We start from the raw sequence: 25,622 nt of genomic DNA on the forward strand, positions 1-25,622 counted from the left end.
CCTAAACCGATCACAGTTGTTTCTTTCCGTCTGCAGCAGCTGCCAAAATGTGACCCAAGCTGCACATTGGTTAACCTGAATTCCAACGTGTAGGGTGTCTCTCTCTATATTTAGCCTGTGGAGTTACATTACAAACTCTTCAAGCGCAGCAAGCCACTGCGGACCCGAGTACAGCAAACGCTACCTGCTCTCTTCGCCTTCACAGTTTCCTTACCATGGACCCTCGGAAAGATTCAAGGGAAGAATCTCGGCTTTATCAAACCACTCTACTTCAGGATGGACTGAAAGATTTGCTGGATGAAAACAAGTTTGTGGATTGTTCCCTGAAGGTGGGAAATAAATTATTTCCTTGCCACCGACTAATCCTGGCAGCTTGCAGCCCTTACTTCCGTGAGTATTTCTTTTCTGATGTAAACGAGGAGAAGAAACGTGAGGTGGTTTTGGAAGATGTTGATGAAAGTGTCGTGGATATGATCCTGAAGTATCTGTACTCCTCTGAGATAGTACTGACCGATGAGAACGTGCAAAATGTTTTTGCTGCCTCCAGTCGCTTTCAGATCCCCTCCGTTTTCACACTCTGTGTCACCTATCTTCAGGAAAAGTTATCCGTTAGCAACTGTTTGGCCATATTCAGGCTAGGACTCCTTCTGGATTGTCCTCGGCTTGCTATTGCTGCCCGTGAATATGCGTCCGCTCGTTTTGAACAAATCTGTAATGATGAAGACTTTCTGCAACTTGCTCTGCATGAGCTTATCAGCATCATTGCGAATGACGCTTTAAATGTAGAGAAGGAAGAGACGGTATTTGAAGCTGTAGTAAGATGGGTCCGGAAGGACAAAGAGACCAGGGCTAAAAGTTTCGGAGAAATCTTTGACTGCATCCGATTTCGCCTCATGACTGAGAAATATGTCAAAGACCAGGTCGAAAAAAATGACATTATTAAGGCTAATCCAGATCTACTGGAGAAGGTTCAGGTGATTAAAGATGCTTTTGGAGGAAAACTTCCCAAGCCTGAGAAAGGCGCTGACAAGAACGCAAAGAAAGGAGAAGGTGGTGAAGATCTGGTTAACGGTGATGTAGGTGACGAAGATCTGCTCCCTGGTTTTCTGAATGACATTCCCAGACATGGCATGTTCGTCAAGGAGATGATCATGTTCATTAATGACACAGTGGCGGTGGCATATGATCCAAAATTAAATCAATGCTTTCTGGCTGCAGTGGGTGATCAGATCCCCAAAAACCACGTTAGTTTGGCTACAAAGCGAAACCAAATTTTTGTTGTCGGTGGGCTATACTTGGATGAAGAAGTTAAAGAACAACCCTACCACTGCTATTTCTATCAGGTATTCCTAAATCTACCGAATTGTGAAATCAGATATCTTTAGCTTTGTTTCAGGAAACTTGATTGTAATTGTTAATTTATTTCACGTATTTTCAAAATCATTCCAAGTTTTTAAAAAATATATAAGCAACTAGTTCCATTTCAATGTATTCTCTTCCCTTCTGATTGGAAATAGATATTTGTAAAGTATGATCATTTTGTGAATTAAGTGTGCTCCAGCTCAAATTCCTATCAAATCTCAACGGATTTTGGAATACGTTTGTATATAAATTAAATCTATAGAGAATAAGTCATAACTAAACGGACTTTCCCGACGCTTTAGTTTGACAGTATCGCTAGTGAATGGAATGGCCTCCCACCGCTGCCTTCAGCCAGATGCCTCTTCGGGCTGGGAGAAACAGAAAACTTTCTTTATGTGATTGGCGGCAAGGATCTTCCAAACGAGCAATCACTGGATTCAGTATTTTGCTATGACATGAAGTAAGTGAATCCAGATTATCTACATGTTAACAAAATGTTATGTTAGAATTATTTTGTAGCAACTTCTAATACAATGCTTCAAAACTAATAATAGAAAATATTGTACAGTATGGTATTCAGTGTCATTACATTTATAATTTAATATTAGCAGTGAGTATATCAAACTGAGTCAGAAAACAAGGGATGTCTGTCATTGAGATTATAGGTCCCATCCACAACAGGATTATTTTACCCTCCATTAGCTCATCTAAATAGTCAGACCTACAATCGTATTGGTTGGGTTAGTTCTGGGAATTGACTACGAAAATGTAAGTATTGTAACTCGTATGTTTTGTGACATTCAGAAGGCATGATTAGATATGGATTCTGTGAGTCTATGATTCTAATCACAATTGGAAAGTTCTTCAGATAATGACAACGCAATATCATCCACTCGGTTATTCAGTTTTTGAACAAGACGCTTAGCTTTCCTATGTCCAATGTTCATTGTTTATTAGACTATTGCACATCAAGAAAGGGCTTAGTACATGAACTTTGAGTTTAGGCGACGTTTCAACAAATTTAGTGTTGAAAAACTTGACATTATTTAATTTCAATGCAAATATTGGGAAAGCCAGATACAAGTTGCTCCAAGTTTTCATTTTTCCATTACTCAGGACAAGTGTATGAATGCTTTCTCTTCACAGATGTTGCCAGACCTGCTGAACATTTTCAACACTTTCTGATTTTATTTATACACAACGTTGCTCAATTGTATGATGTGTAGAATGTCTTTTCAATTGACAGCAACATCCATCAGTGATAAATGACACTTGCATAGGCATTGTATTATGGCAGTATGAAATGGCTTGATAACACTGTTTTTCAAAATTTTAAAATAATTTATCTTTGCACTGTTATTTGAGGCAATGACCTTCTGCAATTTTCAGCATATTCATGAACAAAAATGTCATTTTTAAAACACATAAACATTATCTGATGAGCAATGGATTACAATAAATAATCATTTTAATGCATTTTTCAGCAACTTAAAATGGAATGAATCCAAAGCATTCCCATTTAAGATTTATGGCCACTCTGTGATTTCACATAATGGATTAATCTATGTTATTGGTGGGAAAACTGATGATGCGTAAGTATTTTGCACCTTTCCTACATTATGGATTAGTTCTAGACTGGTATAACTGATTTATTTAATCGCTTTTAATTTAATCACAGTAAGTGCATCAACAAATTGTTTGTCTACAATCCTAAAAAATCTGAGTGGAGGGAACTGCGAGCCATGAAGACAGCACGTGCCATGTTTGGAGCTACTGTGCATCAAAACAAAATCTGGGTTGTTGGAGGAGTCACTGATGATGGCCTGACAGCTGCAGCTGAAGCATATGACATAATGAATAATAAGTGAGTATAATCAAACAGAATATAAAACATGACCTTTTTAGTCTCCCAAGGAGATACTGGAGATGTGATTTTGTTGCACTTAAGAAAATTAAGGTGCTGGAATCTGTAATACTAATTTGAATTATAAGAGAAAGACAGGGAAGCAGAGTTTTAAATTGGTGAAAGAAATATTTAAGTTGGTATCCAAATATTTCTTGACATGGTGATCATTATGTTGATTTTGGATATCTGGTCAACATGGATGAATTGGACCAAAGGATCTATTTCCATGCTGTACATCTCTATGACTCCATAAAGTTGATTGCCAGGAAGAGTAGTGGAGGCAAAATAATTCTACAATATTTTCAGAAACATATGTGATATTACATGACAAGATCAAGAATAATAGTTTTTATGATCCTATTTATTCCTCTCTGTTCCTCAGTTTACTCAGCTTTGTATTTCATTCTCATTCTATTTGACCCCAACACATCTTCCTAGGCACGATGTCATAATCCTAGTCTCTGATACCAGTTCACGACTTCTCCTCTAATGGTGTTGATAATCGATATTAAAAAGTAGTCATTATTTAAAAAAATAAAATTCACAATATAATTAACAATTTCTACAGAAAAGTTCTACAGTCCCACCATTGCAACATTCAAGAGTCCTTCACAACTGACAGTACAATCTTGGATATGATAATTAAAAATGAAGACCTAGATAACATTGAGGCATAGGCTGATAGTTGGTAACTAACATCAGTGTCACATAAATGCCAGGCAATGACTGTCTCCAAAGAGAGACTTCAATTATTTCACCTTGACATTTAATGACATACCACTTTTGAATCACCCACCATCAATATCCAGGAGATTAGCACTATCTAAAAACTTCAGTAAGCCAGTCATATAAATGCTGGAACCACAAAGACAGACCAGAGTCTGTGAATTTTGCGGCAGCTAACTCATCTCCCAACTTCCTAATGTCTGTTCATCATCTGTAAAGCACAAATCAGATGTGTTACAGAATATTTGATGAAATGCTCTCCACTTGCTAGGATGAATATAATTACAATACCATTCAAGAAACATTTTATATCCAAGACAAACCAACCACTAGCTTGGCACTCAATTTAGCACTTTAAACATTCACTATCTCCATCACCAATGCACAGCATCATCTACACTGCAGCATCTCACCAAGATGTCAACACCTTTGTGACCACTACTACCAAGAAATTCAAGGGCTGCAAATACATGGGGACATCCAAGGGTCCCCCTTTAAGCTGTAAACTAAGTTGACTTGGAACTAAATTGCCATTCCTGCACTGTTGCTGGGCCAATCCCTTCAGAACAGTCCTGTGGATGTAGCTACACCATACGGACAAATGCTGTTCAAAGGTCGGTTTCACTTCTGCACTTTTAAAGAGCAATCAAAGATGGGCAATAAATGCTGACCATGCCAGTGATGCTCACAACTCAAGAGTAAATAAAACAAAACCTTTGTAATCAATGCTTTAAATAAAAAAAAATCATCGCAATTTTCCCAAACCAACTGCTAAACAGGAGCACAAAGTTAGAATAGCTTTATTAGAACTATTACATAGTAGATGGAATGCACTTCAATATCAATCTTGCTATAAGTGACAAACAGTAGAAAAAGCTTTATTGTTATCATTGGTGAGTTTTCTTAGATTCTTCTGTAGGGTATTAATAACTTTTGCCATTTTTATATTTTTTTGCTTGTCATAGATTAAATGTTAATGTTGATGCAACATACCTTTTAAATTGGTAGATCTACTTAAGGATAAAAACATGACTGAACCCAAGTTTTAGATAATAAAAACTCAATTCTTTTCCAAGTCTGAAATGAATGTTGTGATTCTAGAAATAATAATGAAAAGTTTGTCTCAGATAATTTTTTTAAGGCAGTAAGGTAGGAAGGAGATATATGTAATTATTGTTCATAATTTATACCATTAGGTACTTTATTCTAGAAATATTAGTTCTTAATTTAATGCAGTATAAGAGCTGAAAACTTACAGACTTGTGCCAGTGCATTATTTTGTTGACTTTACCAACATCTTATGGTTAAGAGGGAAAGTAACCACAGAGTTGATTTTCTAAGTCCCCATGCGAGATTTGGCTCACCACAAGCAGCAACTGAAAAATCCTGAAAACGTTCTTATGATTTTCTGGACATAGAAATAAATTAATGAACAAGTCTATGCTTTACCTTTCTGACTATCAGCAGGCTAAACACCTCGCCTTCTATTCACCATTACATTTCTATACCTACTGATCTGCTCATTCACACTCATCAGTTTCTCTGATGTGACACTAATCAATTGTCACCAACCCCCTTCAGAAATAATACAGCCATTTACCTCTGTGCTTTTGTGAACCACCACCCCATTTCCATATTCCCTTTCCTCTCCAAAGGTCTTGAATATATTGTCATCTGCCAAATTCATATCCACCTTTCTTATATTTCCACGAGTCATCCTTCAGATGCTTCTTTCTATGGCAGTAATGGTATGAGTGACCTTGTGGAGGTGAAGTTCCATCGTCTCATGAGGGAAATGTTCTAATTTGTTATACGGCATTACTACCATGTGAAATAGAATAAACTCAGAACAGACGTAATAGCTCAAAATCTGGCATCCACAAGGCATTGTGAGCAACATTTCATCAACAGAAATCCAGAAATTGCATTGAAAGGATTCCCTACTCCTCCAATAGGAAGGGCCTGATAGATGGAAAATTTTCAGAATCAATTGAATTGGTGAACTTGCATTTATTTTTGTTTGCCATTCGCTCTAAAGACCCTTGAAAGAGGTGGGCCTTGTTGAAACAGGTGAAAGTAGGATTTAACAACAGGCTAAAATTCATAACCTTTCTGGCCTTGCAAAATTTTATATGTTGTGTGTAATTTTGCATTCATGGAATGTTAGGTTTCTCCATAAGAGGAGTTGGAATTGGGCATTGGCCCATTGCAATGGCTGTGCCATTCAACAAAATCTTTGCTGATCCTCTACCCCAGTTTGACATTCCCTCACAATTTCTTTGTCCCTTAATTTCCCTAGTACCCAAAATCTAGTGACCACCTTGAATATGCTCCTCACTTTCTCCTAATTGATTATAACTCTGATCTCCAGCATCTGCAGTCCTCATTTTCTCCACCTTGAATATACTCAATGACTAAATACTCAGAGCTCTCTGGATACAGAATTCCAAGCATTCACAAACACTTCAAGTAAGAAATTTCCTATCTCAATCCTAAATGGCTAACTCATTCAGATATAGAAATCATGAGTTCTAGATTACTCAGTCAGGAAAACATTTTCATAGCATCTATCATGTTAAATCCCTTTAGAATTTTACATGTTTCAGTTAGATTCTTTTTCTCAAAGGACTATAGGCTAGATTACTCAATCTCTATTCATTGTATTATTCACCCAGATCAGAAACCAGTCCAGCAAAACTGTTGCATTTCCTCGAAGAACACTTTTACATGGTTAAGGAAACTAAAACTCTATATACAGTACATCTGGTATAGCTTCATTAATGATATGTATCCTTATACTTATATTCCAATCCCTATGTAGAAATACCAATGTAACATTTGCCTTCCTAATTGCTTGCTGTACCTAAGTGTTAAGTCTGTGATTTATGTAGAAGGTCATCCAAGTCCAGTTGAAGGCAATGATTTCCAAGTCTCATAGAATCATAGAGGAGCCCCTGTGATCCATCAAATTTGCACTGACAAAGCTACTTTGGATCTACGCGAGTTTCACTTTCCAGCACTTGACCCATAGCCTTGAATGATGTTCCAAGTGTTCATCCAGGTACTTTTTTTTAAAGGTTATAAGGTTTCTTGTCTCAATATCCTCCTAGGTAGCACGTTCTGGATTCCAACTTACTTTAATTTGATTTTGTTGATGTTGATACAAAATTATGTCAGAAAAATAAGATCTATGCCATGGAGAACGCTGTCTTTCAGTGGGCAGCATTTTTGAATGATAATGGTGAACACTAATTCTACACATTTGATCACAACTTTTAGGCCTTTGTTAGATTCCATGTTTATGCTGACAACATTCATTGTTATGATTTAGAGGTGCCGGTGTTGGACTGGGGTGTACAAAGTTAAAAATCACACAACACCAGGTTATAGTCCAACAGGTTTAATTGGAAGCACACTAGCTTTCGGAGCGACGCTTCTTCATCTGTGCTTCCAATTAAACCTGTTGGACTATAACCTGGTGTTGTGTGATTTTTAACATTCAATGTTGTGCTTGTCCTAATTCCACCAAATCCTGTTGATATCATCCTATGCTCACTGATTGGCACTGACATTCGGTTGGACAATGCCTATACTTTCAAATATTTGTCACTCATTTAGAATCTCTCCGTATCCTCACCTCTCCCAATCCCTGACCTCCTCTAGCTCTAAAACCTTCTGCAATCATTCAGTTCTGATCTCTTGCACATTCCACCTTTTAATTACTCCTTAATTTAGTATCATCACCTGTGCTAGTCCCAAGCTCTGGGATTCTCATCCTAAACCTCACTGTCTTTCTCCTTCTTAAAAACTGAGATATCAAGCTTTCAGTCACTTATAATGATAGATTTTAAATGGAGCCACTTGAGTAGCTATCATTAGATAGGTTGAGGATTATTATCAATGGAAATGGTTACTGGCATTCTTGTTGCCACCAGCCCCATAGGCAAAGTGTTACGACACGGGGTAAACCCTCCTGCTAAATTTAAAACCAGCAACACAAAAAAGATTTATCCCGTGCAGTAATCTGTAACTATTAGAGTGGCCAAAAACTATTTTAAGAAATAAAGTTGTTAATTTTTACTTTAAGTATAACAGAGAATAATTAACTAACCACTATTTACGATTTCTTCCAATAACCTAACTTTTACCTTCCCTTCTATAATACTAGTCTGGTAAAACTCCCAGTTAAGATTTAAAGAAAAACACTTATCTCAAAACCAGGCAGCTTTCATTCTTCTAGTTGGATCTTCCTGTGTCTTCTGAATTTAATTGAATTTATTGTCATGTGTACCGAGGCACAGTGAATAGCTTTGCCTTGCGAGCAACACAGACAGATCACAGAGTTAAGTAGCATAGATAGTAAATAATAGGTAAACAGCAGCAAAAACAAAAACACAGGTACAGGCGAATATTAAGAGTTAATACATTCAGTATTCAGTAAGGTAGAAACTGTTTCAAAATATGTTCAGGCTTCTATACCTTCTCCCTGATGGTAGAGATTGTAGAAAAACATTGCCAGGGTGGGTTGGATCTTAGAAAATGCTGGCGGCTTTCCCTGACAGTGGGCCTGGTAGATGGATTCTAAAGATGGGAGGCCTTTGTGATTGTCTGGGCTGAGTTTACCACTCTCTGTAACCGTCTCCAATCTTGAATGGTACAGGTAGTGATACATCCAGACAGAATGCTCTCGATGGCGCACCCATAAAAGTTGGCAAGGGTATTCGTCATCATGCCAAATTTCCTCAGCTGCCTGAGGAAGAAGAGACGTTGTTGGGCCTGTGTAACCAGTGCATCCACATGAAGAGTCCAAGAAAGCTTGTTGTGGATGACCACTCCCAGGAGCTTGACACTCTCCACTTGCTCCATCTCTTTGTTATTAATGTGTCGGGGGCACGAGTAACATCCCGCCGAAAGTCAATAATGCGTTCATTGGTTTTGCCGGCATTGAGAGCTGGTTGTTCTCAGTGCACCATTTTTCCAGGTCTGCCAGCTCCCATCTGTAGTCTGTTTCGTCACCATCTGAGATTCGACCAACTATGGTGGTGTCATCAGCAAACTTGCAAATGGCATGTCTGGTATTTGGCGACAGTCATGGGTATACAGTGAGTACAGTAGGGGGTTGAGTGTGCATCCCTTGGGGGGGGCACCAGTGTTGTGTTAGTGACGATGAAATATTGTCCCCAATCTTCACTAATTGTGCCCTGTAGGTCAGGAAACTGAGGATCCAGTTGCAGAGAGTGGGGCTTAGACCAAGATCACTAAGTTTAGTCATCAATCTCGAGGGGATAACAGTGTTGAAGGCTAAACTGTAGTCAATTATAGGATTCTTATGTAGCTGTTCTTGGTATCAATATGTTCTAGGGAAGAGTGAAGGGCAAATATATTGGCATCGGACATGGATCTGTTGGTCCAACAGGCAAATTGGAGTGGGTCAATAGTGGGGAGGCTGGAGTTGATTAATGCCATGACCAGTCTTTCAAAGCACTTCATTACCACAGAGGTTAGGGCCACTAGGCGATAGTCATTGAGACATGTTGCATTAGCCTTCTTAGGCACAGAGATGATGTTGGATCTCTTGAAACAGGCAGGGGCAGTGACTTGCTGCAAGAAGAGTCTGAAGATGTTCGAGAAGACCTCTGTCAGTTGTTCTGCGCATGCCCTGAGTGCACAGCCTGTACTCGGTCTGGTCCCATTGCTTTCCTTGGATTCACAAGAAGGAAAACTGATCTGACCTCTGATGCAGTGACTGCTGGGATAGATTCACCAGGACTTGTCAGAATAGGTGTTACCTCTCTGCTAAAATTCTGCTCAAAGTGAACACAGAAGGCATTGAGAAGAACTAGGAGGGATGCTATCTTGCACTGTCTCTTTTAAGAACCTGTGATGTCATCTTTTCTTCTTATGAATTTCTGCATTACAGGTTACTGATCGAGAAGGTACTTTTAAGCGAGCTATTTTCAGCCAGTCTGTTTACATGCTGGGTGTGTCAGCTCTCCTCTCAACTGTTCAATTTTCCCCGGTCTTATACACCCAAAGCATCGGATTGTGTAATTGGCTTTTAAGATTGTCAATATACTTAATTCAAACTGGATTACAGTTTGATTTTTGGGGGGGTACAATTTAAACTGATCAGCTGAGAGAGTTTGTTTTTGTCTCCAGGCAACAAGCTAATCGAGTTGTTCGAGCAAGTGTTACATTTTTGCTTAATTGAGAACACTTGGTGCTGTGTCTGGTAGTTCTGCTGCTTTAAGCTCTCAAAGTACACCCACATCTTCATAACAAAAGGCTCAGTGAAATATACATCTGTACATATTATTTCAGAAAGCTAAATAACCATGTGAAAAAATGTAATTCATTCATGCAATTATTACCTCAATCCCTATTACTCAAGATGGTGGTAGTGAGCTGCCTTCTTGAACTGCTACAGTTCACCTAGTGTTGGTAGACCCACAATGCCTCTAGGGAATGAGTTCCAGGAATTTGATCCAGCAACAGTGAAGGAATGGCAATTATTTCCAAGTCAAGAGGACAACTTGCAGATGGTGGTGTTCCCATACATCTGCTGCTCTTGCCTACTGGATGGTAGTGAGTATGGGTTTGAAGGTGCTGGATTTTGACAGTACAGCTTGTAGATGGCACACATGGCTGCTACTGAATGTTGGTGTTAGAGGGAATCTTGCTGGACAATACCCATTCAGGTAAGTGATGAATATCCCATCAAACTCCTGACTATATTAGCAATTTTGATATAAATGTGGATAAAGTTGTCACACAATCTGAATACTGAACTTCTTACATATTAAACACATATTTCCAACAAATAATGTTAAAAAATGTTGCAGTGGCGAAACTTTACAATCTGTGCACTTCTACTGGCAGATTATTTGAAGGAAATGCAAAATATCATTTTAGATATTCACACATTAGATGCAATTTTCATATGTACCTAAAAGAAATATGTTCAACTAAATTTTTCATAATGTTCTTGTAGACTAGCTAAAATCCATTTGTAAAAAAGTGAATATATCTATTTATTTACAATTGGAATGTAATTATGCTATTCTTGTTTGACTGTCATAGATGGGAAGTAATGCCTGAATTCCCACAAGAGAGAAGCTCCATAAATGTTATCAATATGGATGGATCACTTTACGCCATTGGAGGTTTTGCTATGATTCAGTTAGAAAACAAAGAATTTGCTCCCTCAGAATTTGCTGATGTGTGGAAGTAAGTCTAAATACTAGGAGTACCTGCTAACCTTGGAAAACAATGCAGTTACTAGGAAAGATTGTTCAGGAATGATAGTTTTCAAATCTCCATATTTAACCCTCAGCCTAAACCAATATTTGAATCAGAGCAATATTAAAGCTATCCTATAGTTTTTTAAAAAAATTCTCTTTAGTCTGTTGCATTTGAATGAAACTAGTCAATATTCCCTCAATAGATTCCGGTCTCTGGTGAGTCCTTATCAAAGATTCCAATAGGAGAAAGTGAGGACTGCAGATGCTGGAGATCAGAGTTGAAAAATGTGTTGCTGGAAAAGCGCAGGAGGTCAGGCAGCATCCAAGGAGCAGGAGAATCGATGTTTCAGGCATAAGCCCTTCTTCAGGAATTCAAAGTTTCCAATACCCTGTCATAGGATACCCAAATCTCTACACTATTCCTAACTATGGTTTTAGTGTATATTTGTTTCATATTTGTACATGAGTCCCAATTTGTAAATAATTTCTCTTTACAGGCTTATAGGTTTGAGAAGTCAAGTGTAAATTTCACACCTTGTTCCTCTCTCTTGACTGAGACGGAGGCCAACTTGACCTGCTGAGTATTTCTCGCTTTTTATTTTAATTTGGGAATCCTGCCTTAGGGTTTCCAAGTTGAAAGTTTCTCAACTCCAAATAACTGAAATTTGATTAAAATTACTTTTCAATGCTTTTGAAGTTTCAAATCTAGGTTCTCCAGTTGCAATAAGATTCCTTAGATCTCAATTAAGTGTTCAAGTTACACACCAAATGTAATCCATTTCTATTACCACTGCCCATTGATTTAAAGCACCCCACACTTCACTTCAGCTCTGAAGAGTCATCTAGATCAGAGATGTTAGTTTGCTCTCTTTCCACGGATGCTGCCTGACTTGCTGCAATCTCCTGCATTTGTTGTTTTCAGCCAAAATGAACTAAATGTTTGCATATCTATAGATCTTGTACATACTTTGAATACTTGGCTAAATGTTACATTAATGTTGTGCAAAAATGAAACTTTTGAAAGTACTAAAATACATTTTGTACTTTCTCTTTAGATATGAAGATGACAAAAAGGAATGGATTGGTCTGGTGAAGGAAATTAATTATGCAATAGGAGCCACGTGTCTTGCTGCATCCCTCAACATGTTCAGGCTTACCAAATTATAATTAGTTCTATAGAGTAATTAATATTGCTGCTAAACAAAGACAACTATAACTGGTGCATGGTACCAACTGGAATTATTACCATTAAATGAGTCAGAGTTTATTATAATGAGTTTATACAATATTGCTTTATATCCAATGTGGTCAGGATGATATCAGGTATATACTGAAGAGGTGCAGAACATATGAATACTGTAAAAGCTGAAAGTACATATACTAAGATTATTTGCAATGCAATACAGTGTGTTGAGTTCTTAATTCTAAAATTTAACAGTAGAAATTTCAACCCATTCTCTCAACAGAATACAACTTGCACATTAGTGCCATCAGCTTTGACATTGCTTAAATTATAAAATTTGAGATTAAAAAGCTTTCTTTAAAATGTTTATTCACTAGTTCTCTAAATTAATTTAATTCTCATTGAATTGCAAAATATTTGCACAACTCCTAATTATTCTAAAAATACCCCAGTTACCTGTTGTGCATTTTACCATTTGCTGAAACAGTTTGTCTAAAAAAAACAATTCATTGTATTTTCTTCTTTTGCTTAAAAATTACCTGATTAAAGTCTATAGTTAAAAAAAAAGTAATTATCCTCCAGTACATTATATTCCACCACTGTACAGAAATTTCACTCAAGATATTTCATATTCAATATGGTAAATCTCTAATCTTGGAGCTTCTCACTAATGTAGGATACATTCCCAAAAATTATCCTTATTTTGTGGTACTTTTTTAAAATGCTGGTTTAGAATTTCCAATTTTTTGACAGTTGAATTGGGTTTAAGAAATAGTAAAAATTAACAACACAAGAATAAATCTGCTTTATTACAATATTTAGTACATTTCCACAACTGATCTAAAACTTGATTCATGATTTCAAGATTTTTTTGTAAATATCTTTTGTTTAAGATATTCTACCCAGGCATCCTTTGTAGACAATTCCATAGAATTCCATTGAAAATGAGGGATCTATAAAGAGAGTCAAAAAAAGGCAAAATTTGTAAAGTTGCACTACAAGAAATAAAAGTATAAACTACATAGAAATACTAAAAAAACAAAAGGATTATTTAAAATTGTGAAGTATGAGGACACTTATTTTTATCATTTATTGGTGATGCTTTGTTTCAGACTTTAAGTAAAAAAATTCAAAAATAAAAAGCAATATAAGTAATATTACTGCCTCACCAGTCATCAATGCATAACATGATTGATAGCATTTATTTCATTTAGTAAATGGAAATTAATTTTTTTTTTACAATAAAAAAATTTAACAGCTCATAATATAGTACCTTACATGGCTAATTAAAAAAGATAATGGGAAACAAAATGGTTAATGCACAATAGTCTGGATTTTTCCCAATCCAACAGGAAGCCTGACAGATTATAACTGATGGATACACACCTGGGTCTTAGTACTCTAAAGTGTTACTTTTTTTTTGGTAGACTCTGGAATTACCTGGGTGCTAATGACAACAATGTTAGCTAAAGTTTACTTCTTCATGTACATATTAATTTGCATGATGAAATCTTACATGTAGCATGTAAGATGGTAATTTAAAGACCACGTCATTACCGTAGCAATGAAATGCAGCACATTTCTGCCAACCACTTCATGTATTTTGGATAAAAAAAAACAAACCATGTATTATTTACCTTCATTAAGCTCACTTAGAAAGATAAATTTCAAATCCAGGTCATTTCTTGTGTAAAATTCGAAAAAAAATGAAAAAGCCAGAGAGAAAACTGAACAGATCCTTGCACCATTTCAAGCTTCTATTCATCTTAAAGCTGTTAGAAAATGCACGACTAATCTAAGCGATTACATCAGTATATAAAATGCTATTCTTATAGAGTCAAGGTATGTGTATATATTTTGAAAACAATCAGAATAAGGCATTTTCTCAGAAATAACAATGTACCTGTACTACATGGTATCCCAAAATCTCCAAGTGTCTCTTTTTCATAACAGTGTCTCCTTTCATGTGATGAGAGTTCTTGCAGAAGGCTTTAGAGTCAAGAAAATCTATAGCAACTCTATAGGAAAGGCAACACTTTTGATTATTTTTAATTCATAATGTACTGATAACAATTCTTCTTCAGTTTGAAAAATAGTCAGATTGGATCGAAACATTGCATATGTTTCTCTCTCCAAAGATGCTGTTAGACCCAAGTTTCTCCAGTATTTTCTGTTTTTATTTCAGATTTGCAGCAAACATAATATTTTACTTTTATTTGATGTAATATGGAATCTGGAATTGTATGAAGGTCATGGGAGCACTGGTTTGTGGGAACATAGGAGTAGAAGGCCATTTAACTCCTTCCACAAACCCTGTCATTCTTGATCATAGTTGATCATCCAATTCAACACCATTTTCCAGTACTATCCCTGTATCTCTCATCACGAGTATGCAAAAATGTACCAAATTCTATCTTGAACATATTCAATTACTGAGCTTCCACAATCCTCCGATTAGAGAATTCCAAAGATTTACTATGAAGAGAAGAAATTCCTCTTCATGTCTGTCCTAAATGACTTGCTCTTGTTTTGAGACGGTGTCCCCTGGTTCTAGACACCATAGCCAGAGAAAAAAAATCAGTTCTGCATCAACTCCTCGAAAACAGTTTTAATGAGGTCACCTGACTTTCTTCTAAATTGTAGAGAATAAAGGCCCAGTTTCCCTAAATTCTCATGTGGAATTTCCACAATCTAATGAATTAGTCTAGTGAATCTCTGCACAATCAATCTGTGGAAAGTGTTTCCTTCCTCAGAAGAGGATCAAAAATGCTCGCAACTTTCCAGGTGTAGTTTTATCAAGGCTCAGAAGAACTAGGAGCAGTTGTAGGCAATTCAGCCTCTCATACCCCCTCCACCTTTCAATATGATAATGGTTGATCTCATCTTGACCTCAACTCTATTTTCCTGCCCACTCTGCATAACATTTCAACCCATCAGTAGTTAAAAATCTCTGTCTCCTCCTTAAATGTCTCTGCATCCACCACACTCCGGGTTAGTGAATTCCACAGATTCATTATTTTTTCGGAGAAGTAATTTCTCATCTCCATTTTAAACCTGCTACTCCTTATCCTAAAACTATCACCTCTAATTGTAGGCTGCTCCACAAGTGGAAACATCCACTCTGCAACTACTTTGTCAATTCCCTTTAGTATCTAATGTCCCTTAATTAAATCTCCTCTCATTCTTTTAACCCTGAAGAGTATACGCTTAAACTGTTCAATTTCTTCTCATATGATAAACCCCTCAACTCTGGAATCATGAAGCTCCTCTGAACTGCTTCCATAATAACTACATCCCTCCTTAAGGAAGTGGAATAAAATGTTTGCAATGCTCCATGTATGATGCCATAATGCTTGTACAGTTGCAGCAACACTTCCCTACTTTTGTACATTATCTCTTAAACAATAAATGCTGAAATTTAATTTGACTTCCTTATTACCTGCTATACTTGCACACTAGTTTTGTGATTCACACACAAGGACACGAGATCCCTCTGCACTGCAACACCCTTAAGTTTCTCTCCATTTAGATGATAAGTTATCTTTCTATTCTTCTGACCAAAATGGATAACCTCACATTTATCTATGTTGAACTCCATCAGCCAAATCATGGCTAAGTCATTTAAGTTGTATTAGTCCAATCAGACCATTATTAGACCGCTCTTTTATTACCAGAGGGGCCCTACACCTTAGGTGATGGGAGAGTTTGAGAAGGAAAGTCCAGCAATGGTAACCTCAGTGTGGAAATTGCATCCATCGACTATGGAGATCCACCTGTAAATATTTTATTTGTACATTACAGCTTACTTTCCCACCTATTTTAGTATCATCTGTAAATTTGGCTACATAATCTTCTAACCCTACAAAGTTATTAATATAGTTTGTAATGCAGCACCCAACCAGTTATATTTTGCAAACTAGAAAAAGCCCATTTATTCTAACTCTCGGTAAGCCAATCCTCTGACCAAGCCAACTGCCTCCTAACTCCATGTGATCTTATGTTGTGTATTAATCTTTTATGTCACACCTTATCAAATACCTTATTTAAATCCAGACATATTACATCTACAGGATTCTTCTAATCCACTTTGCTAGTTACATCTTTGAAGAGTTACTCTTCACAAAACCATGCTGACTCTGATGGGTTGCATTTTGACTTTTCAAATGTTCTATGCTTACTTCCTGAAAAACAGATTCTAACAATTTTCTATGGACATTTAGAGAGGGAAAAATTGATTAGGGATAGTCAGCATGGCTTTGCGCTAGGAAAACAAACTTGATTGAGTTTTTTGAGAAAGTTACCAAAAAGATTGAAGACGGCAGAGCAGTAGACTTGTTTACTTGGACTTCGACAAGGTTCCGCATGGTAAACTAATTAATAAAGTTAGGTCAAATAGGATTCTGGGTGAGCTTGCCAATTGCAAACATAATTGGCTTAACTCCAAGAGACAGAGAGTGGTGGTGAAGGGTTGCTTTTCGGACTGGAGGCCTGTCACCAGCGGTGTTCCACAGGGATCGGTTCTGGGTTGTCTTTTATATACTTAAGGAAGCTTCTTCTATCCATTTTTATGTCATGCATTGGCTTTCTTTCATGATTTATCTTTGCTTTTTAAATTACTTTTTTGGCCTTTGTTGATCTTACATTTCCTAATCTTTCAGGCTGTCATGTACTTTTGCAATATCATACAATCATAAAATTTTACAGTACAGGTGGCCATTCGACCCATTATGTCAGCTCCCAGAAGAACTATCCAGTTAGTCCCTATTCTCCAACTCTATCTCCATCACCCTTTAACTTTATTACTTTCAAATATATATCCAACTCTCATATGAAAACTCCTATGGAAAGCACCTCCACCACCTTCCTAGACAACACACTCCAAGTTCTCATAACTCTCTGACTAAAGAAGTCCCTCCTCATCTCACTCCTAGCTCTCTTGCTGACACTCTTGAAATGTGAATGCTAGTTACTGATGTAGCAATTAGTGGACACAGAATATCCTTCTTTACCATGTCAAAATTGTTCATAATTTTGAACACCTCAATAAGATCACCTCTTAATCTTCTCTGCTCCAAAGAAAACAAGCCAAACTTTCTAATCTTTCCTTGTATCTAAAATTCTTTATTCATGATAATCATTCTAACAAATCCCCTTTGAACTTTTCCAGGGTTTTAACATCCTTCTTTAAATAAGGTGCTCAAAACTCAACATAGTTTTTGCCTTTCGAATTGAAGCAAGTTATCTGCATTCCTTTATGAAAATCTTTGTGATAAAGGCCATAGACCATTTGCCTTCTTAATGGCTTGCTGCATCAACCTTGAGATCTCAAACATAAACAAGAAATGACTTAAAAACTTTTTTTAAAAACTTCATCTGTCTTCATTCCTCTTTTTAATCAGTGTCTCAAGGGCACACACAATAATCAGAAGATTTCAATTTCCTGTTCTGTTTAAAAAGGTGAAATAAGCTTTTTTAAAAGGCCATGTCAACACAGAACACGTTCTGGAATAGAGTATAATTTGATCATCAATTCAAGTTACCTCTTTTCTGCATTATCATACATACTACATAAATATGCATATAGAGACAATCAGTTTAAAGAAAAACAATTGTAACAACTTGACATTCAACTTTTACACGAAAGCAAAAAAGGAACCAAAGTTAATGTGTTTAAGAGTTTAACAATTTTATAGCAGTATTAAAGCTGTAAAACATCCCAACACAATTTACAGAGCATAATCAAACAAAAATATTTACATTCAAAAACACTGCAACATTAGGACAGCTAACCAAAGGTTTGGCCAGTATGGAAGGCTTTAAAGAGCATCTTAAGGGAGGAGACAGAGATTGACAAGTTGAAGGAGGAAGTTCTAGAGTCAAAGGTCTAGACAGCTGAAAGGATAGCTGCTTGAAGGAGGAAGAGAATTCCAAAGTCATAGACAGATTTAAAATGAAAAGTTTAAAAATCAAGCTTTAATCAAACCAGGAACCTAAGGACAGGGACAATGGGCAAATAGAACATTGAGAGTTACAATACACGGAGATGAATTTTTAAATGAGCAAATGCATGAAGGGTGAAAAATGAACAGAAGGCCATCCAGTAAAGCCCTGAAACAGCCAAGATGGAGGCAACATAAAGGACAGATGAGGGAATACAAGCATGGACGAGTCAAGATAGAATGAAGGCACACTGTCGAAAGGACTGTAATGATGGAGTAACAAAGGAGGCAGACAAACAACTCTAATACTGCATCTAAAATAATGCATGGAAAAGGCAAGGAAATCAGCTCTGGGTATATTTGGTTGAATTAATAGATGGCACAGACAAAAAGTGGTAAAATTGTCTATGAAGATCTGTCCACGGTAATTGATCAATTTTAATCTCAAACTTTAAAGCATTCAACCAGCAAAATATGTAGAGTGAGCGCTAATCTGAAGTAAAAAGCTTATGAAATAAATATGTAACCGAATCCAGGCCGCCACAAAATGCAGCTGGTTGCCAAGGTTTATTCTATAAAATACCAGTTTGTAAGTAAGTCACTCAAAAATGTAAATTTGTCAATAACCTTACTTACTAAATGTTATTATTAATAATAATTCAGTCAAAAAATGTCAATAACACAATATACTATTTTGGTTAAACCACGTAGAACTACTTTATTTCAATAGTGTTTTACAGTGAGTTAACTACCAATTCATAAAAAAGGCCATAAGTCCAATGCATGAATTTACATTAAAAAATGCCAAACCACATCAACATATATGATGCACTCTATTAAGTTATCGCTATAGGAAAGATTATAGAATAAATTTAATATTTGTGGAAATTTGAATCTTTCTCGCTGGTTTAGCTATGGCAAACTGCAGATGCGTAGTCACCTTCAGATCTCTGCTGTAAATAACTATTTCAAAGCAAAATAAAAAACCCAACACACTCAATTTCCTAGATAACAAATATTATTGTATCAGATGGAGAGTAGTACTGCAAGTAGCTCTTGAGAAATAACCATTCTTAACATCACACAATTGTGGCTAAAATACTAGTTGGTTAGTTTGATAGGAGCACATAGAAACTGAACAACATTCAAAAGTCAAAATGAGCAGTTACAAGCTAGTTACGAGTTACATCAAAAAAAGTGCAGGTTTTATCTTGGTAGAGTGACCTCGTTTTGAATATATTTTGAAAAATATTGCTTCAGAATAACATTTAAGAGAAAAAGCAAACTGGCTGTGCACAAACCTGTGTGTTCCAGGTACTAGTTGTTTCTCATTAATATGTTTGTTGTCTGGTTCCCAACACATTTTTCTCTTCTCAGAAAGTAGCATAACACTCTGATCAACATAAGGAAGAGGCTTTTGATATTTGTCAAGGACACATTCAAAGTCTACAAGAAATGAATTATCAATTTCAAAATCAAAATATTTAATGGGGGAAAATCACCATTAACAATAACTTTTTCTTGAGAAGGATGTCAAACATGGATTTACAGTGGTACATTTACATGAAAGAATGATAACCTGGAAATAACAAATGAAATGTTGATATTTATCTCAAAGGAGGTGGAATTCAAAAGAAAGGAAATAAAGTCTTGGGTAAGTACCATTTGAAGTACAGAATTCATGTGTGTGTGTTCAGGATGCAGAGAAGGTTGACCAAGCATATACCATAGCTTAAAAGGATTAAAAGCTGGCAACAAGGGAATCAGAGAGGTTTATATGACCTAAATTTAGATGATTGAGAGATGATTCCGTTTAAGAATAATAATGAAGGGATTTGATTGGGTATATTCCAGGGAACTATTCCCTCTTGTGCGAAAGTCCAGTCCAGAGGGATAAATCAGAAATTAGAACTAGGTTATTTACAAAAGAGAGCATTATTCCTAACAAAAGGGGTGGTTGAAATTTGGAACACATCCCTCAAAAGGCTGCAGATACCAGGTCAATTGAAGTTTAAGACTGATTATTTTCAGTTGTGAAGAGCTTGAGAGAATAAATACAAACAAGATACAGATCAAACATGAATGAATTAAATGGCATAACAGATTCTAGGTTAAATAGCTTACTCAATATCTTGTCTTCCTACATTCTTTCACTAAATCTTCTGAAAACTAGCTAAGTAGCAGTTTTTAACATGCAAGTTGAACTTATTTCAAAGAATTAGGAAGACTGTAATCAATTAATTAGATAATCGACGATCATTCATTCTGTTTTTTTTGTTTTAAAGCCTTATTTAGATTTTTAGATTCCATACAGTGTGGAAACAGGCCCTTTGGCCCAACCAGTCCACACCAATCCTCCGAAGAGTAACCCACCAAGACCCATTGCCCTCTGACTAATGACCTAACACTATGGGCAATTTAGCATGGCCAGTTCACCTGATCTGCACATCTTTGGATTGTGGGAGGAAACCAGAGCATCCGGAGGAAACCCATACAGACATGGGGAGAACGTGCAAACTCCACACAGACAGTACCTGAGTGGACCGACAGGGAAGTATGTGCAGTGTTATTAAAATGAAAGACCAATTTCAGTTTTAAAGGTCTTTAAAAACAATGTACTCAAAAAGCAATGAACTCTTACATCAAAATTAAAGAACTCTTTGATTTCAGAATCAGTGATACATTAGATCACTGGAGTTAGGAGGAACAGAGAATAATACAGGAAATGTAAATTACCTTTCCTCTAAAATGCAAAACATGATTATATCTGAAGGAAACTGCAGAAGATCAAGTAACATACCTATTAAATAATAGTATGGGGTAAACACAGAGGTTTTGAAATAGATACTTCCTCCCAATAAGTGCTCCAATATTTCTTGAATCTGCTGCTGGATTGCACTGACAGAAGGATTGCCTTTAAAATAAAAAACATTACAAAACAGCAAGTTTTGCAGTCAGAAATTGATATACTCGAATGCTTAGTATTAATAACGTAAATTTTAACATATCAAATGAGGTTTTAACACACATTGAAAACATAAGATCAAAAGTCCGCACCAATTACATCACTGATGTTAATGGCAGGTGACAGTCTATACCGAGCGAATAACAGTAACTTTTTCCTCTATAGAATAACAGTAACCTTTTTCCTCAATACCATTGCTCCACCTATGATTAAAACTGATGAAGAGATAAAATTTACTTAATAAACAGAATCACAATTATCATATTTATTCAGTTATCTCCTCAGGCAAATACAATTAACGATACGTGAAAACGTCACTGAAATTTGAATTTTGACAGGCACTCTTGTCCTGATATTTTAATATTTCAGTTATTGAACTTGTATGTTAACCATGGATTGAAAACGGCAAAAGATCATAGACAATACAGATAACTCAACGGCATATTGGTCCCTTTCATAATAAAGTACAGTCAAAGAAAACAAAAATAAAGTACAAAGTCAACAGTATTAAAAATGACACAAACATTCTATTTATACATTCTGAGAGCCAGACCCATGCTATCACATTGGGTCCATTGGCTCTCCTACAGGTCAAGCAGACAGACACTAAATAAAAGATAACTATTAATAGAGAAAAAAAACTGCAGATGCTGGCATCCAAAGTAGACAAACAGGAAGCTGGACAAACACAGCAAACCAGACAGAGTCAGGAGGTGGAGAAGTCAACATTGCGGGTATTAATCCTTCTTCAGGACTAGATGTGGGGATATGGGGAGTTACAGATAAAAAGAGGATGGGGTGGGATAGTTGGGGAGAATAGCGTTATGGTGAGGTAGTGATAGGTAGTGAAGATCACTACCTATCACTATCTCACCATTCCACTACTCTCCCCACACCACCTATCACTAACTTACCCTTCCACCCACCAACCTCTCTCTTTATTTGTAGCTTTCTTTATCCCCACATTTAGTCCTGAAGGAAGGCTAATACCCGAAATGTTGACTTCTCCCCTCCTAATGCTGCCTGGCTTGCTGTGTTCTTCCAGCCTCCTGTTTGTCTATATGACAATTATTAGCTTTGACAAATGTTTGACCAATTTGCTCAAGTTCTTTGAGGATATAATAAGCAGAGTTGACAAAAGGGGAATTGGTAGATGTTATTTGGATTTCCAGAAGGCATTGATAAGATGTTGCATACAAGATTATTGCAAAAGATAGAAGCCCATTGTATTATACATAATGTATTAGCATGGATTGAGGACTGGTTAAAAAACAGAAGACAGAGAGATTGAGGATTAATGAGTCTTTTTCAGGTTGGAAAGAAGTAATTAGCAGAGTGCCACAAGCATTAATTTTAACTAATTATTTACTATCTATAATAATGACACCAGGAGGGATCAAAATGTAATGTATCAAAATTTTCTGAAGAGAAAAAAATAGGTGGGAGACCATGTTGTAATAAGGACATAGATAATCTACAAGAGGGGGCAGAAAGGTTCAGACAGTGGACAAAAGATTGGTAGTTGGATTTTAACGTATGAAGTCATGCACTTCAGGAGGACAAATCAAAAGCAGACTATTAGCTTAGTGGAGAGTGACCTCAGAAAACTGCCATGCAGATGGATCTGGGTGATCCTATACATGATACATACAAAGGTAACATGCATGCGCAAGTAATTAAGAAAGCAAATGGAATTTGGGGTCTTTAATACAAGGAGTTTGGAGTTCAAAATAGAGAAGCTGTGTTGAAACTGTGCAGGGTGTTGGTAAGGCAACATGTGGGGAATTCAGGCAGCATCCGAGGACAGGCAAAATCGACGTTTCGGGCAAAAGCCCTTCATCAGGAATAAAAAGGGCTTTTGCCCGAAACGTCGATTTTGCCTGTCCTCGGATGCTGCCTGAATTGCTGTGCTCTTCCAGCACCACTGATCCAGAATCTGGTTTCCAGCATCTGCAGTCATTGTTTTTACCAACATGTGGGGAAGGTTATACTGCTTTGGCCTCCATATTTAAGAAAGGATGTACTGGCATATTAGGCAGTTCAAACAAAAAAGATTCACTAGGCTGATTCCTGGGATGAAGTGGTTGACTTTTAAGAACATCTAAACAGTTTAGGACTTTATTCATGAGAGTCTAGAAAAATGAAGGGTGATCTGATGGAAACATGCAAGATTCCAAGGTGTTTGACAGGATAGAAGTTGAGATGATGTTGCCACTAATAAGAAAGTTTCAATTAGGGGACACGTCACAAAATGATGAGACAATCCTTTAAAACTGGGATGCAAAGGAATTTTTCTCCCAGAGATGAATGTCTGGAATTCTCTGCCCAGACATTGTAGAGGCTAGAACACTGAAAGTATTTTAAAAGGAACCTAGAAATAGGAGTATATGTCAGCCATTTCGCCCTTTGAGCCTGTTCTGCCATTCAATGTGATCATGGCTGATCATTGAACTCAATAGTCTGTTCCTGCTGCTTCCCTGTATCCTTTGATCCCTTTAGTTTGAGTTTCATTTATTGTTGTCACATGTACCGACATACAGTGAAAGTGTTGTTTTGTGTGCTGCACAAGCAATTTTTGTACCATACGAAAATGCAGGGTAGCAGAACAACGCACAGAATACAGTGTTACAGCTGCAGAGACACAGATCAAGCTCCAAGTGTTCTAATCTGCAGGATGCTGATGAACTTTTGAACTGTATCTAAATCCTTCCTGAAATTATACAATGTTTTGGCCTAAATTTCTTTTTGTGGCAGTGAATTCCACAGTCTCACCATTCTCTGGATGAAGAAATTTCTCATCTCAGTCCAAAAGAGTTTATTCCACATCCTTAGTTCTGGAGTTCCTGATCAATGGGAACATCCTTTCTACCCTTTACCCTGTCTGGTACAGTTAGAAAATTAGAAAGTATCATAGCTCTCAACTTTCCAGAGAACTAGCACAAAAGAGGAAATGAGTTGCAAGGCAGATCAGCCACAGTCTTATTGAATGGTAGGTCAGACTTGAGGGGCTGAATGATTACTCCTGCTTCTATTTCTTATGCTCTTATATTCCTTCCCACAACAACACAGACTGCATTGAATAAGTGTTAAAAGAGAAATAACAGTGGAAAAAGCCTCAGCAAAAAGGGATAAAAATATATTTCTATTTATAGAAGTAATCACTAACCTTTATTTAGTAATTGCTGACAATAACGGTCATGAAACCAAGGCGTCTGGAATTCCGGGCACTCTAAACAGACAGCTCTGTTCAGCTCCATTAAACGTAACCGGATCCGCATGTTCAGAACATCAGGGAATGCTAGCATTAGAAATCAATTATTATAATAAATTACAGTACTTTCTCTTTTTACCAATTTTACCCTTTACAAAGGCATTTTATTCAAAAGGATGATTTGGTTCCCATCCTCAATCAAACCTTCACGTGGAGACTCCGATGCAGTTAACAGATAACAATCAGGTGCAGGAATTTTTCTCTCCCTTTCGTAGGAGCTTCTTTCTCTGGCAAAATGTTGTACCATTATAATGTTAGCCAACACTTCCAAAGGCAATTTTCATCAGCTGTTAAGTTGCTTAATCAGTTGATCCAGAAGCACACAGTGGGCTACATAATTTCTAAGTTACCTTTAAAGCAATCACCTCAAAATTTAAATCAAGCATGACGTTGATGATATGCATTTGAAAGAATGAAAACTAATCATTTCCCAGCTCTGGAAACTTTTTAAATGAGCAGTCCAACTGACTCAAGAACAAAATGATAAGCAGAAGAGTTTTTACTGCTGGGTAAAATCAAAGTTAAACAATGAGTAATTCAGATGTGTTTGACATTTTTCTGCTCATTCCCAACATGGAGGTATTCTCGGAACAGGCATCATTTATTGCCCATGCTTAATTATCCCAAAAGGATGCTGGTAAGCCTTCACATTAGCCTAGTGCTTTGCAGAGAAGAGTCATAGAGATGTACAGCATGGAAATAGACCCTTCGGTCCAACCTGTCCATGCCGACCAGATATCCCAACCCAATCTAGTCCCACCTGCCAGCACCTGGCCCATGTCCCTCCAAACCCTTCCTATTCATATACCCATAGCCTCCACCACATCCTCTGGCAGCTCATTCCATACACATACCACCCTCTGCATGAAAAAGTTGCCCCTTAGGTCTCTTTTATATCTTCCCCCTCTCACCCTAAACCTACGACCTCTAATTCTGGACTCCCTGACCCCAGGGAAAAGACTTTGTCTATTTATCCTATCCATGCCCCTCATAATTTTGTAAACCTCTATAAGGTCACCCCTCAGCCTC

The 25,622-nt window shown here is 36.9% G+C and overlaps 2 protein-coding genes across 10 annotated transcripts in view; one reads left to right on the forward strand and one right to left on the reverse strand.

Annotated features, from left to right (window-relative positions):
* The first annotated feature begins 70 nt into the window (after positions 1-70).
* On the forward strand, positions 71-12,591 carry klhl41a (kelch-like family member 41a). The gene is made up of 6 exons (XM_043693669.1): positions 71-1,343; positions 1,665-1,822; positions 2,847-2,954; positions 3,041-3,226; positions 11,075-11,221; positions 12,291-12,591. Exons 1-6 carry the CDS (start codon positions 216-218, stop codon positions 12,400-12,402), a joined length of 1,839 nt encoding a protein of 612 aa, XP_043549604.1. The 5' UTR covers positions 71-215; the 3' UTR covers positions 12,403-12,591.
* Positions 12,509-25,622, reverse strand: part of fastkd1 (FAST kinase domains 1) — a 53,629-nt gene continuing 40,515 nt past the window's right edge. For 7 of the 9 annotated variants that reach the window (XM_043693664.1, XM_043693660.1, XM_043693663.1 and 4 more), the window contains 5 exons: positions 24,489-24,620; positions 21,158-21,271; positions 19,659-19,803; positions 14,322-14,436; positions 12,509-13,371 (listed from right to left, as the gene is read on the reverse strand). In XM_043693664.1, coding sequence (XP_043549599.1) covers positions 13,279-13,371; positions 14,322-14,436; positions 19,659-19,803; positions 21,158-21,271; positions 24,489-24,620 — 599 coding nt within the window. In that variant the 3' untranslated portion in view covers positions 12,509-13,278. Of the gene's footprint in view, positions 13,372-14,321; positions 14,437-19,636; positions 19,804-21,157; positions 21,272-24,488; positions 24,621-25,622 lie in introns of those variants that run through there. The other 2 variants (XR_006312141.1, XM_043693665.1) reach the window with 2 other exon arrangements.

Source organism: Chiloscyllium plagiosum, chromosome 7, assembly GCF_004010195.1.
Source record: "Chiloscyllium plagiosum isolate BGI_BamShark_2017 chromosome 7, ASM401019v2, whole genome shotgun sequence".
Lineage (NCBI taxonomy): Eukaryota > Metazoa > Chordata > Chondrichthyes > Orectolobiformes > Hemiscylliidae > Chiloscyllium > Chiloscyllium plagiosum.